This window comes from Panthera uncia, chromosome B1 (assembly GCF_023721935.1).
Source record: "Panthera uncia isolate 11264 chromosome B1, Puncia_PCG_1.0, whole genome shotgun sequence".
In the NCBI taxonomy this organism is placed as follows: domain Eukaryota; kingdom Metazoa; phylum Chordata; class Mammalia; order Carnivora; family Felidae; genus Panthera; species Panthera uncia.
In genome coordinates this window covers 100,719,908-100,733,627 of record NC_064811.1, presented here as the reverse complement: position 1 = coordinate 100,733,627, position 13,720 = coordinate 100,719,908, and the positions used below count along the sequence as shown (strand labels likewise).

At 32.2% G+C, this 13,720-nt stretch overlaps 1 protein-coding gene across 4 annotated transcripts in view; it reads right to left on the bottom strand.

Annotated features, from left to right (window-relative positions):
- The window catches only part of BLTP1 (bridge-like lipid transfer protein family member 1), a 223,467-nt gene that overhangs the window by 174,575 nt on the left and 35,172 nt on the right, over nucleotides 1-13,720 (bottom strand). For all 4 annotated transcript variants that reach the window (XM_049631120.1, XM_049631121.1, XM_049631122.1 and 1 more), the window contains exons 9-14: nucleotides 12,748-12,934; nucleotides 9,391-9,472; nucleotides 8,823-9,016; nucleotides 6,573-6,652; nucleotides 4,583-4,733; nucleotides 355-511 (exon numbers count right to left, since the gene is read on the bottom strand). In XM_049631120.1, coding sequence (XP_049487077.1) covers nucleotides 355-511; nucleotides 4,583-4,733; nucleotides 6,573-6,652; nucleotides 8,823-9,016; nucleotides 9,391-9,472; nucleotides 12,748-12,934 — 851 coding nt within the window. The remainder of the gene's footprint in view (nucleotides 1-354; nucleotides 512-4,582; nucleotides 4,734-6,572; nucleotides 6,653-8,822; nucleotides 9,017-9,390; nucleotides 9,473-12,747; nucleotides 12,935-13,720) is intronic.

Here is a 13,720-nt window from a genome sequence, read left to right as displayed (position 1 = left end):
ATACTCCCATTTTTCCTTTTCAGTTATTATCACAGACAAAATATAATCATCAATATTAAATAGGTATTAAAAGTTCCTAAGAACAAAAGTTCAAAGTTTTACCAAAAATACACTAAAGTAATTTGGCCAGGAATAAAGGGAGAAAATGAACGAGACCATAGAAGGAAGGTTTATTACTAATTTTTTCTACTTTTGGCACTTAATGAAAGCAATACGTATAATTATTGCAGGGGGGAAGGTGGTAGGAGCTCATAGAAATGAATCAAAGTATAGAACTAGTCACAAGAAAAAGACCCTAGGAAATAATGTTCAAATTTTAAACACTATTTTCTAGTATATTATTTCAATAATTACCCTATTTTTGGTAAATAGCAAATCAATTGTAGCATCTGCAATAATATTCATTCGCAGTTCAAAAGCAAGAATCTGTCGTGGTCTCCCAGGCTGTGCAATTTCAGAAACTTTCAGAACTTGATAATCAGGTGGGAAGAAAAACTTCCATAAACAATCTCTATATAAGGAGGTAGAAAGAGTAACTTGTTATTCAAGCAAAATTACATTTATAAGGGTGCAATATCAGTGTTCTAACTTTGTACTATCATTGCTATCTCATTTAACAATTGGACATGAAATAGAAAAAAAATTAAGTCACAAAAGAACACCTACTCTAATTTCTTTTCAATGAAAACCAAAATACTGTTTTCTCCAATGTTTTATACTTCCAGAAAGCAACAAGCTTTGAGTACTTAATATATTATTGTCAAATGAATCTAGACAAGAACAAATTTGCACTATTCACTATTCAAGTATTCTGTGAGAAATTAAAGACTTTTCATTTCTTTCTACAAGTATATCAATCGTCCAAAAGGCAAAGAAAGAATTGAAGGAGGATGGTGTAATTGGAGTCATTATTCCACTCTGGTTGAGTTACTTCACCCTTCTGAGGACACTTGACCTGCTTTCTTGTCTATAAGATAGGAATAACTGGCGTCACAGAATAGATCTGATGATTAAATGACAGCATACATGGAAAAGACTTGGCAGTACATGCTGATGGAAAAAAAGGCTATTATTTCTATTATTTTCATAATCATTTTTAAAAATTTTTTTTAATGTTTTTATTTATTTTTGAGAGAGAAGGTGCAAGCGGGAGAAGGTCAGAGAGAGAGGGGGACAGAGGATCCAAAGCAGGCTCCAACTGACAGCAGTGAGCTTGATGTGAGGCTTGGACTCACAAACCACGAGATCATGACCTGAGCCAAAGTCGATGCTCAACCGACTGAGCCACCCAGACGCCCCTCATAATCATTATTTTTTAATCAATATGCTATCAGTAAGAGTCTACAGAGCAACAGATCTCTAAAAAGTAAAGAAGCTAAGCTCTAATGCATTTGCCTCCCCTCATTATTTAACAAAGATGAAAGAACCCAAAGAATTTCCATTTCAGTCTCCTATGTCAGTCAAAATTATGTAATGTTATTCATAATTCAGAGAAGGTGCCAGTTTATGGATTTTAAACAGGAAGGGTTGAAAACAGAGTTGCCAGTAACAGAAAATGCTACTTGGAATAAATAAGATTGGGAAAAATTAGATGAACAGAACAAAATTTTCAAACTCACCCATCATAGACTATTAACTTGCCATGATTAAGTAAGTGTGTGTGAAAAGAAAATAACGTCCTGCAAATGTTTTGGCTACAACACACAGATATATAGAACTAAGACTATTAAAGACAAAAAAGACAAAAAAAAATTCAATATGATCATTAGATGAAAATGGACTATTTGGTGGGTAGCAGGATATAATGAAAAGAACAGTGGACTTAAAGGGTTGGTTTGAATCTCAGCTCTAGATGTTATAGCATCATCTTGCCCAAATCACTGAACCTCTCTGCATCTCCATTTTCTCAAAGGTATAATAAGTTTACCATACCTGTCCTGTGTACCTCACTCGGTTATGAGAATCAATTGTGAAAATATAATGAAAGTACTTATTGAAAGCAGTAAGAAACTAGACAATGTCAGGAATGTTTGCATTATTGTAATTATCATCTAAGGATTAAGTACAAATCTCATAAAAACTCTGTCACGAAAACTCTAAGAAAATATCATGAAGGAAAAGCTGAATATCTTAAAGATTCAGAAAATCATGTAAAGGTGGTAGAAATGAAGTCAAAATCTACAAGCTAAAAAGTCATTCTACATCAGAAATCAAAAACTTCACAAAACTGAGGGAACCATCCAATAGCAAAGTAGTTAATATTTCTTCCTAAATTTCTTACGTCTTAGCAGATGCTAAGAAAACTGACTTTACTATTCACTTCTGATTTAAATTCATATTTATATAGAAACTCAAAATGGGGAAGAAGAAAAGGAAATGGCTACAACTGAGGAAATGCACCATTTGTACATGTAAGTGAAAAGCAAAGTATTACAATAACTTTTCTTTTTTCTTTTCTGTTTTTTAAATAAACATGGATATTTTGCTAAGTCCAGATTAAAAAAGGTATTGCTGTTCTCTCCTAGCATGGCAAGATCGACTGAAAACAGTTCATAAAGCAAAGAAAACAGTTCATAAAGCAAATTTTTCTTTTATATTAACTTCATTGTCATTTCTCTATGTAATACAAAGATCACCTCAGAAGTGAATACGGTTACACAGTAAAAGAATTTGTTTGGATTTTCATGTAAATATATTCTAATATTTTTTAATGTAATAAAATTAATATAATTTAAAAATAATCATACTTTATTGAAGTCTTAGAAATGCAAAAATATTTTATGTATCTGCATTAAAAAACACTGATTTTTAATTTTTTTCCTTTCAAATATAACATTTTGTAACTGTTACTTAATGGGATGTAAAAACCCTAATTTCCAACTATTCCACTGTATATACAGCATGGCTGTATTTTTCCCGTAATACACGAAAAACCTTATCATAAAAGGAAAATTTTAATCCAGTAATTTGAAAAGCATTTGTTTTCTAACCTGAAATTTTAAGTTGTTTACTTTCAAGTCTAACAAATAACCTAACCCAGAACTCAATGAAGTAATGTATTAGCATATTACCCATATTTAATGGGGCAGATATTCCTACATACTAGAGATACCAAGATTAACAGAACATTCCAGTTAACAAGTATATACTTCTTCTAACAGTGCTGGGTAGAAAGCATTTTTTAAAACAAGTATTAAAAGAGTCAGCATTATCAAGTCACTATCAGCACTCTTCATTAGTCCATCAATGGCCCAGTAATACCTGCTTCAGTGAACAATTTACCTTGTATTTCTCCATTCAAGCTAATTTATGAACAAAAAAACTAAACTAACTTTAGGCAATGTCTATTTATATAAAAATTTACATGTTCCTTCATAATTAGTGGTAAATGTCCCCTTCTTTGCTTAAAATTCTTCATCAAGTAGAAAAAATATCAAAATTAGAATTACTTCAAAATTAATAGAATGAATAAAACATAAAAAAAAAATTTTCAGACACTGTCCATTACCTCTACTATAAAATTTCTATATCTTAACTATCCACAAATCTCCTAACAAACTATAGAAACTTTAAGACAAATCTCCACTGTCGTCATGCATTTGCAGAACTCTTCTTTTGCCTCCATTATTTGTACTCCTCTTCCTTTCTTGGCTAACTCCTACTTAGGTTTCAAAATTCAACTTACACGTTACCTCTACTAAAAAGTCTTCCCCAATTCTTCTCTCCTCTGATGAATTATGTATCTGTTATGGGAAGAACTATGTCCCCCTAAAAATTCATATGTTGAAGTTCCAATCTTGAGGACTTGAGAATTTAATGTTTGGAGATAGGATCTTTAGAGAGTAATTCAGTTAAAATGAGGCCATCACGGTGGGCCCTAATCCAATATGACTGGGGTTCTTCTAAGACAAAGAAATGTGGACAGGGAGGCCTACAAGACATACAAAAGGGAAGACCATGGGAAGGCCAGAGAGAAGATGGCCATCAACAAGCCAAGGAGAAAAGCCTTGAATGCACTCTTTCCTCACAGCCACCCTCAGAAGGAACCAAATTTACCAACACTTTGATCTAAGAAGTCTAACCTCCAAAATTGTGAATAATGTCTGTTGTTTAAACCACACTGTCTGTGGTACTTTGTCACGGCAGTCTTGGCAAACTAGTACAGTACCTTCCTAAGTTCTTCATTGAGGCTTTTCCTTGACCTCTCTTACAGCACTTAATAGAACACTTCCGTTTCTTTTTCCTCACTAAAACTGAATGATAGATGTCTTTTATCTCTGAATCTCCACAGCCCCAACAACTCCAGGCATATCCATTGATTATATACAAAAGACAAAACATAGGAATCAATAAATATGCTCTTCATTCACCATTTTTCTAATGAATTAGCCCCTCCTTTAGAATGAATTTGCTTATGCCAATTTCTCTACAAACAAGTTATAATTTGAATTAAAATGTTTAGTGATACTTTACCCTGCCATAATAAGATATCTTATAAAAATATTAAGCTACTTTTTATAAAAATTATAGTGTTGTCTTAATACACTTAAAGACTGACTATAAATATAATTTACTCAAGTACCTCTGCCTATCGGCCCATGGCCCATAGTTGAAATCTGTTCCTTTACCACAAACTATATCCAATCCCCAACATGGAGGCAAATCTTGTAATTTGCAATCCTCACTGCTCATTTCTCCTTCAGTATTTTCTTCTGTTTCTTCTGGAACAAGTCCTGTATTGCAGAATACACAATATAGAGGCAATTACTTAAAATTACTGTTAAAAGATTCCCTAGATCAAGAGTTCTAAAAATTTTTTGATCTCAGTAATTCTTTACAGTCATAAAATTACTGAAGATGCAAAGTGGGGTTTTTTGGTGTTATCTCTATCAAACTTTACTGCATTCAAAATTGAAATTGAGCAATTTTTATAAACTTTACTTTTAAAGTAACAAAGAACTCACTACATGTTGACATAATGTTTAATAAAACTAAACTAACTACATGTTGAAATAATGAAAAGCTTAATAAAATTTAATGAGAATATGAAAATTTTTTTAAAATGAAATTTTAATTCCATTTTTAATGAAAATACTTTTTAATGAAAAATAACCATATTTTCAAAAACAAATTAATTTGGTAATAAGTGTTGGCATTGTTTTTATTTTGGCAAATCTCTTTAACGTCCAGCTTAATAGAAAATAAGTGAATTCGCATAGCTGCTTCTGTATTTAATCTGTTGTTCAAGGATATGAAGAAAACCTAGCCTCAAACAAATAGGTATTTTAATAGCTTTTGCAGATAATTTTGGGTATTCTTCTCTGACACTACACCAAAACGCAGCATGTGGTAGTTTCTTACAAGTTAGTTGCAAAGTGGAATCTGAAACCCTATCACTGCATTTTTTGTACCCTGATACATTAACATTTACTTATCTCTTACACTTTGAATAGATCTTTTAACCATGGCATGACTTTGTAATATCATGCATTTGGAAAATACTGGTTCACAGAGACATATATGTTTCCCAAATATTGATAAACTTCATTATTAAGCATTTTAAAAATCAATTTGTTAATATCACTGTTGGTCTCATCAGAAAAATCCTCCCACTCACAGTGGCAGCCCCAAATTTTCTAAAATTCTAATTTTTATATGAAAACTCAAAATCATAGTTTGTCCCTAGCTGCTCCTTCAAGTGAAACCAGCGCTCCATGAAAAGAGCAAATAGTGTGGGTTAGAACTCAACTATCCAAGTGCTTTTCCTCCAAACATCAGTATACTTTGGTATACTGTGTATTTGCATTATGTGTACTTGCCATTTTATCACACCGAATATTGAAAAGATTACTCAAGGGTCAAGATTTGATAAAAATAATTATTACTGCTTAATCAAAGACATTCTAAAGTGATACTGGCATTTGTTGTTCTACTATAAATGTGTGGCAGTGAAAAAGACAGTGATTAACAGTACATGCTAAAGTACCATCAGCTTACCCATTACTGCTTTTGTACCAACAGTGTCAATATGGTGAAAAAGGCAAATAACATTCTAGTTTCATTTTGAAAATACCCTGACCTCACAAATCCCATGAAAGGCATAAAAAGGCCAGAAGTAAGTAAAAACAGGTAAAAAACTAATGTTTAGCTACTTTTATAAAACTCAAACCACCTGTGAAGTACTCTAACCAGCTAGATTTCAATCCTTAAACTTCAAGTCTCAAATCTAATATACTATGATTTTTTTTTTCTTAAGCAGTGTAAACTACCTTAACTGTCACCACATTCTCTAAAGGTTTTCACCCAAGGTCATTTACATTCACAATTTTTGAAGTATACTTGTAAAACCGGAATTGAACCAAAGATTCCTATATTGTTCTCCTTTGGTCTGAAATATTCAATTTTTGACAAATGACACAGACATTCTTTAGGTAAGCATTCTTACATCCACATTTACCATTTATTGATATTTATTTTATCGTAACTAAGGAGACTTAAAACATTATTAAATATCAGTATTTCATAGAAGAAAGAGAATTGTAGCTACGAAACACACTTTAGAAAAGTAATACCTGGTTCATCCATGTAGTAGTAGATGTCAACATCATTTGACTGCATCACCACAAAACCTTCTCCCATTAATCTTGGTGGCCTAGAAGAAGGAGGGGAGAAGGCAAACTAAGTACATCTCCAGAATATACAATGTTCAGTATTCTAATTATGGTAGTAATAGGAGAAAACAGAGAGAGAGAAAAATCTAAAAAGTAATCAACTGTAGCATCCTGAAAAGGGTAAACATCTTTCACATGGACAATGAAGTATTCCATAGCTAGACTAAAGAATATTCCATGTTAGACTAAGTAATAAAGTGGTACTGAAAAATTTTTAGTCAATATATTAGTTTCAGAAAGAAAAAAAATTTGTTTTACATTTTTTAAGTTTTAAATGAGAGAAATCAATTTAAACAAAGTTTAAATACAATAGAACAATCATTAGAATAATTATATTCTGCATTTGCAATAAAAATTTACAATTAAACTTAAAATTCAACCATTTTATATTAATACCTTACAACTGAATAAGAAATATTTTATATATTTGTAAAATAAACTTTAATCTTTAAGAAATATTAAATTAAAAAATGTTGTCATTTTTATTTTTAACAACTTTATATTATCTATTTCCAAGAATATTTAGTTGATCAACTTGGAAACATTGTGGAATGAATGTCTCTCTACAATCACTTTCTCACAAACTACTAATTTTTATTTGCTTTGATTCAGCAATCCTTCTCTTTGTCATCCATACACCACCATATCTTCCTTCCACAGCAAAATTAACTTCTCAATCATCAGATAATATATACAAATTCAGCAACCTTCTTCTAAGTTTGTATTAAATGGGGGCACCTGGGTAGCTCATCAGTTAAGGTTTGACTCTTGATTTCGGCTCTGGTCATGATCTCTCAGTTTGTGGCGGTTCGTGGAATACAGCCCCATGTCAGGCTCCATGCTGACAGTGCAGAGCCTACTGGGATTCTCTCTCCCTCTCTTTCTGCTCCTCCCCCACTCATGTGCAGACTCACTCTCTCTCAAAATAAACTTTAAGAATATGTATTAAATGACAAAATTTAATGTTTAATATCATCATTTAATCTCCACACTTACTTCTGAAGAGTGAAAAATACAATTTTAAATCTTTTTACAAAAATTAATAGCAAAACTTCTTTTATCTTACTCTTGTAATCTTCACAAAATTCCGATTTATTCAATATTATAATTTTTACCCATAAATATAGAAATGTGTACACAGCCCACATTCTACAAGATGTTTAGCAAAATCTGTGATTATGAAGAGTGAGATGAGCTAAACACAAAGCCTCCCTGGTACTAAAGTAGGGAAAACCTCTCCAGCATTCTACCCAATCCCCAGAAAATCTAATAGCAAGCTAGCCAAAAGTTAGAACTAAGAAGGAATAATCATGCTTCCTATAACTTCATAAACTTTATATTGCCTACACACAAAGATAAAAGCTGCGACATAGTGGAAACCCATTATATACACATATAAATTACACAAATGCAACCACGGAGTCTCCATCACAAAAAAGAACAGCGATTGATAATAACATAAAGACATGAGAGCTCATATCCCCCCATGAGCCTGTGGCCTGGAGTTAGATGAGAGTAATGTGTCTGCTATTTCTTCAGAGTTCCATTCCAATCATATGAAAGCATCCCACCACAATGAGGGTGAGTCTAGCATGCATCCTTCACACAATGTGTCTAGTGGGTATCATTCATACAATGTGAAGCAACTACTTCACTGAAGACAAAACAAATATGAAAAGCTAGACAGAAAACTGACCAGAACTTACCTGTTAAGTGAGTTCTAAAACTGTCAGTTTTCCAAGAGTAATTTGGATTCAATTTTCAACTTTTCATTAACTCAAAATAGTACTCCACTATACTGCATTGGTTGAATATACTATTAATTCATCCCTTCTGGAAATACAAATATACCTGTAATGTATATTTTCTAACATACAAACATGTAGGTGTAATTGCCCAAAATAAGTTTCCCAAATACAGTGAGAAGGAGAAAGGTACCATTATAGGTATTATCTTTTACCAAAATATTTAAAATTAGAGTTCATCAATGAAGAGTATATCCATTCATCTTATAAAGTAAAAGTACACTGCTAACTGGTTTAACAGAGAATATACCCAATTATTGCCCAATTTGTACCAAAAAAACTCAAAAGGATGCTAAAGATTCTGATATCTACATTAGATATAAATAAGTTTTAATAACTTTCTTACTCATCGTTTTGAAGACCAACATATCTTGGACTGGGAACAAGCATGACTCGAACATTTTCAAGCTTTCCTTTCACAATATGCATAAATTGGTCAAGATGACTGGAAGGTGGTTTTGTAGTATAAGTTAAGAAAGCATCATCAAAGTTGATACATAGAGTTTGAGGTTGGTAATGATTTCCAAAGGCCAAACGTCCCTAAAAAGTAGACAAGAGATATTATGACATAATATATAGGCCATATTTTTTCCTTCATTGACCTAATAACAGACATTTCAAATAAGAACTAAACAATTCCACTTTAGCACTATATACTATTCACACTACCCCACTGATCAATTTAGACTAGTGTTTAAAGAAATTTAAGTACTTTTGAATAAATAGCCCTAACAACCTAATAAATTTGTGCTATGATAGTACTGGTGTTAAAATAATTCTTTCACACTTTAAGAACTTTGGAACCAAAACAACTCTAAAAATTACTTTATTTTCTTAAGTGAAAATTTTTTTTGCAAAAATAAGAGGCTCTGTTATTAACCCACCAAACATTCATTGCAGCAGAATTTACTTACTGTGCTCACATTGACTTTTATAACTGGAATGAGTGATCTCCATGAAGATGTGGGGTCTTGAGATTCTGTTTTTACTTTAACTCTGAGGAAAAAAAATAAATTGACAAACATAAGAAAAACTTAAATAGCCAAGAATACACTTGGCTTCTTCACAATACACATTAGTACCAGCTGTAATTTTCCAAATACATCTAACGACTACTCCAGTAAACAAAATAATGACAGCATCTAACAATACTAATATCTTTAAATAGCTCTTGGAATGCATTCTATGATATACCAAGTTTCGATAATTTAAGTTGCCTTAAAAAATAATAATTCAGGTTGTCTTATGTCATGTTGTAATACAATGAGTATAATGATTAATGTAACGAGAGCATATCATAATTTATACTTCTGTCATTAAAACTTGTCACTCTAGGGGCGCCTGGGTGGCTCAGTCGGTTAAGCGGCCGACTTCGGCTCAGGTCACGATCTCACGGTCTGTGGGTTCGAGCCCCGCATTGGGCTCTGTGCTGACAGCTCAGAGCCTGGAGCCTGTTTCAGATTCTGTGTCTCCCTCTCTCTGACCCTCCCCCGTTCATGCTCTGTCTCTGTCTCAAAAATAAATAAATGCTAAAAAAAAAAATAAAAAAAATAAAAATAAAAAAAAATAAAACTTGTCACTCTAAAAACAGTTTTGTTATTATACCTTGCTATTATACCCTCCCATGCTCGTGCTCTCTTTCTCTCAAAAATAAATAAACATCAAATAATAAATAAATAAATAAATAAATAAATAAATAAAATGAAAATGATAGGCCAAGAATAAGGAAAAGAAAGTGGCCACTCACAAAGTACAAAAAGTTTAAGATACCAAATTTCACAACAAATCACTAAAGATTTCAGATGAGAACTCAAGGCGTATCTCTTCAATAACCCAGTAACTCCTAAATCACACTTCTGAAGCCATCTCCACTAAGGTAGTCCTCAGTACCTAAAACTAAATTTGAAACGGACCCTACTACCTTCCCCTCTAACTTCTTTCTCTAAGGTTCCCTGAGTATGACCACTGATTAAATTATAAGCTGGATTCATTACTGACTCCTCCTTCTTACTCATTCTGCACATCTAATCTATCACTGTCTAACACATTCATTTACCTAAGTATATGTGGAATCCATCCACCTTTCTCCCTTCTTGTTACCAACCCAATTGATGATAATCTTTTCCCTGAATTGTCACATCTTTCTTCCTTCTCAAAATGTATAACTTTTATTTCATTTTCTTATTGCAATAGGTAGTACTTGGGAGTGGAAAAGAGTAGTGAGAGGGAACATCCTTGCTTTGTACCTGATGTTAGTGGGAAAGTTTCTAGTTTCTCACCATTAAGTCTATTGTTGACTGTAGGGTTTCTGTAGATACTCTTTATCAAGTCAAAGAAGTTCTCTATTCCTAGTTTACAGTGAGATTTTAATCATGAATGGGGGCTGGATTTTGTAACATACTTCTGCATCTATTGATATGATCATTTGATTTTTCATTTTTAGCCTGTTGATTTTTGAATGCTGAGATAGCCTTGCATACGTAATAGTTTTTTAAGTAGATGAGGGCATTTATTCTCAATTATATATTTAATGGATATTCTGTCCCAGGCACTGAGCTGAGACTAGGGATATTGAGAATATGACAACTGTTCTATTTTGAGGGAATTTGTAGCCTAGAATAGGAGTAAGAATAGTTAAGAGGCAATTTTAGTGCAAGAAGTGTTACCATAGGGAACAAAAGAATTCGGTGGGCACACAAAGAAGGGTCAGAGGCAACTGGGACATGAAGGGTGAATGAGTTAGGCAAAGAATATCAAGAGTCTTCCATAGAGAAGAAACATATGCAACACAGAAGTTGTTTACTGAGGCTGGAGAAGATTGAGGTAGGAAAGGAAGAAATAAGACTTTCTATGTTTGCAGATGACACAATCTGACACAATCTGTATAGACTATCTGAAAGAACTGACAAAAAGACTCCTGGAAACAATAAGCAATTATAGCAATGTTGTGGAATTCAAAGTTAATATTATACAAAAGTCCATCACTTTCCTATATACCAGCAATGAACAAGCGAAATTTGATATTTAAAAAAAATTTTTTTAATGTTTATTTTTGAAAGAGAGAGAGAGAGACAGAGCGTGAGTGTGGGAGGGGTAGAGAGAGGGAGACACAGAATCCAAAGCAGGCTCCGGGCTCTGAGCTGTCAGTACAGAGACCGATGTGGAGCTCGAACTCACAAGCTGTGAGATCATGACCTGAGCCAAAGTCAGCCACCCAACTGACTGAGCCACCCCGGCGCCCCTGAAATTTGATATTTAAAACACAATACCATTTGCACTAGCACCCACAAAATGAAATACTTACATATAAATTTAACAATATATAGAGAAGATGTACATAAGGAAAACTATAAAACTCTGATGAAAGATATCAAAGAATCAAATAAATGGAGTGATATCCCATGTTAATCGATAGGAAGACTCAATATGATCAGGATGTTAGTCCTTCCCAACTTGATCTACAGATTCAATACAATTCCAACTGAAATCCCAGAAAGTTGCCTTATGGATATTAACAAATTGATCCTAAAGTTTACATAGAGAAGCAAAAGACCCAGAATAGCCAACACACCATTGAAGGAAAACAACAAAGTTGGAGGACTGACACTACCTGACTTCAAGACTTCGCTTAAAACTACAGTGATCAATGCCAACCTAACTTCCTAAGAAAAGAAGGATATCTGGGCTTATATTTTAGACCACTTCTCAAAGCTCTGTTAAGGTATAATCTGTATAAATGACATGCAAAAAAATGCACTTATCTAACAATTAACAAAGTTAACAATTTGGTAAACTTTGACACGTATATAAAGTAACGAAACAATAAAAAAAAAAAAAAAGAAAAAAGAAACTACAGCAATCAAGACAGTGTGGTACTGGTGAAAAAATAGACACACAGGTCATTGTAACAGCTTAGAAAGCCCAGAAACAGATGAAACAAAGTCATATATTTGTATATGCACCATAAATGTATATACATGTGTATATATTCATGTGCATGCATTCAAAAGGAAAAAAACCAAATGGATAACAACAGTCATCAATTTGGAGAAAAATAGCACTAGTAAAGCAGAAAAGGACTGCTTTTTATATTATATAATTCTGTAATATTTGAACTTAGGAAAGAATTGTAGAATTATTTGTAAATACAAGTCTTAGTCAAACTACAAAAAAAGATTAGGCTATGTTTAGGTGAGTAGAATCGCTGATATTCTAATAAAAGCAAATGATTAAATGTTGGAGATCAATAAAATTCAAGTGTGACAATGAACCTTTCAATTTTAGACTGGGCTCTTGTTCTTCCATTTTCCCGTGATTTATCATCCTCTTTCTTGGGTGGAATTATTGTTGGTTCCAAACCAAACAATTCTTGAAGACGTCCATAAAGATCCGAACGATTATAGACATGAAATTCAAAGTCATTGACTGTGATGTATAATCTGGTTTCTGCCTTTGGATCTAAAGATACCAATTACAAAAAAAAAAGGTTTTAGTCAACTTTTTAAAAGCTTTAGTCAAAGGTTTTATTAAAATCATTCACAGCTAAACTAACTCAATTTATTTTAAACAGAATTCTATGATAAAGAGAATCTTAAATTTTTAAAAATATATATTTAATTTATATAACACATAATTCATAAAAACATATAAACATATAAAAGTTTTTAAAGTATATAAAATAACAGAAAGAGAAAAAAAAGCTGATGTTACTATAATATTTCAATTTAGCATTCTAAAACAACCTGAATTTCTATATTTTATATTTCTGTGTAATATATTTTATATTTCTGTGTAATGACAGAATTTAAAGACTTCATGCTAAGAATAATAGCAAAGTGCCATTTATAGACTAAAAGTAAAACTTTATCCTAACAATAAAATTACAGTAAAATATAAATAGTAAAATGTTCAAAGCATGATGCATTTAAACATCACATTAGTATTTAAATTTTTACATCATAGAAACTAAGACTTTTCATAAAAACTAGTTTATTTTTAAAAATTACACAATACTAAAACCAAGATCTTATAAACTGGAAACTTCAAATAATAATCTTCTCAAATAAAAGATATAATTACCATAAACATAAGTAAGAAGAGTAATTAATAAATCCAACTACAAAAGAGATTAATGAAGCACTTGTTTCTCCTGAAGAAATAATCTAAGACAGTGCATCACAGGTCAACCAAAGATGGTCAGGAAAAAGGTACCATAGTCAGTGCTTTCTTTTGTATGATCTTTTC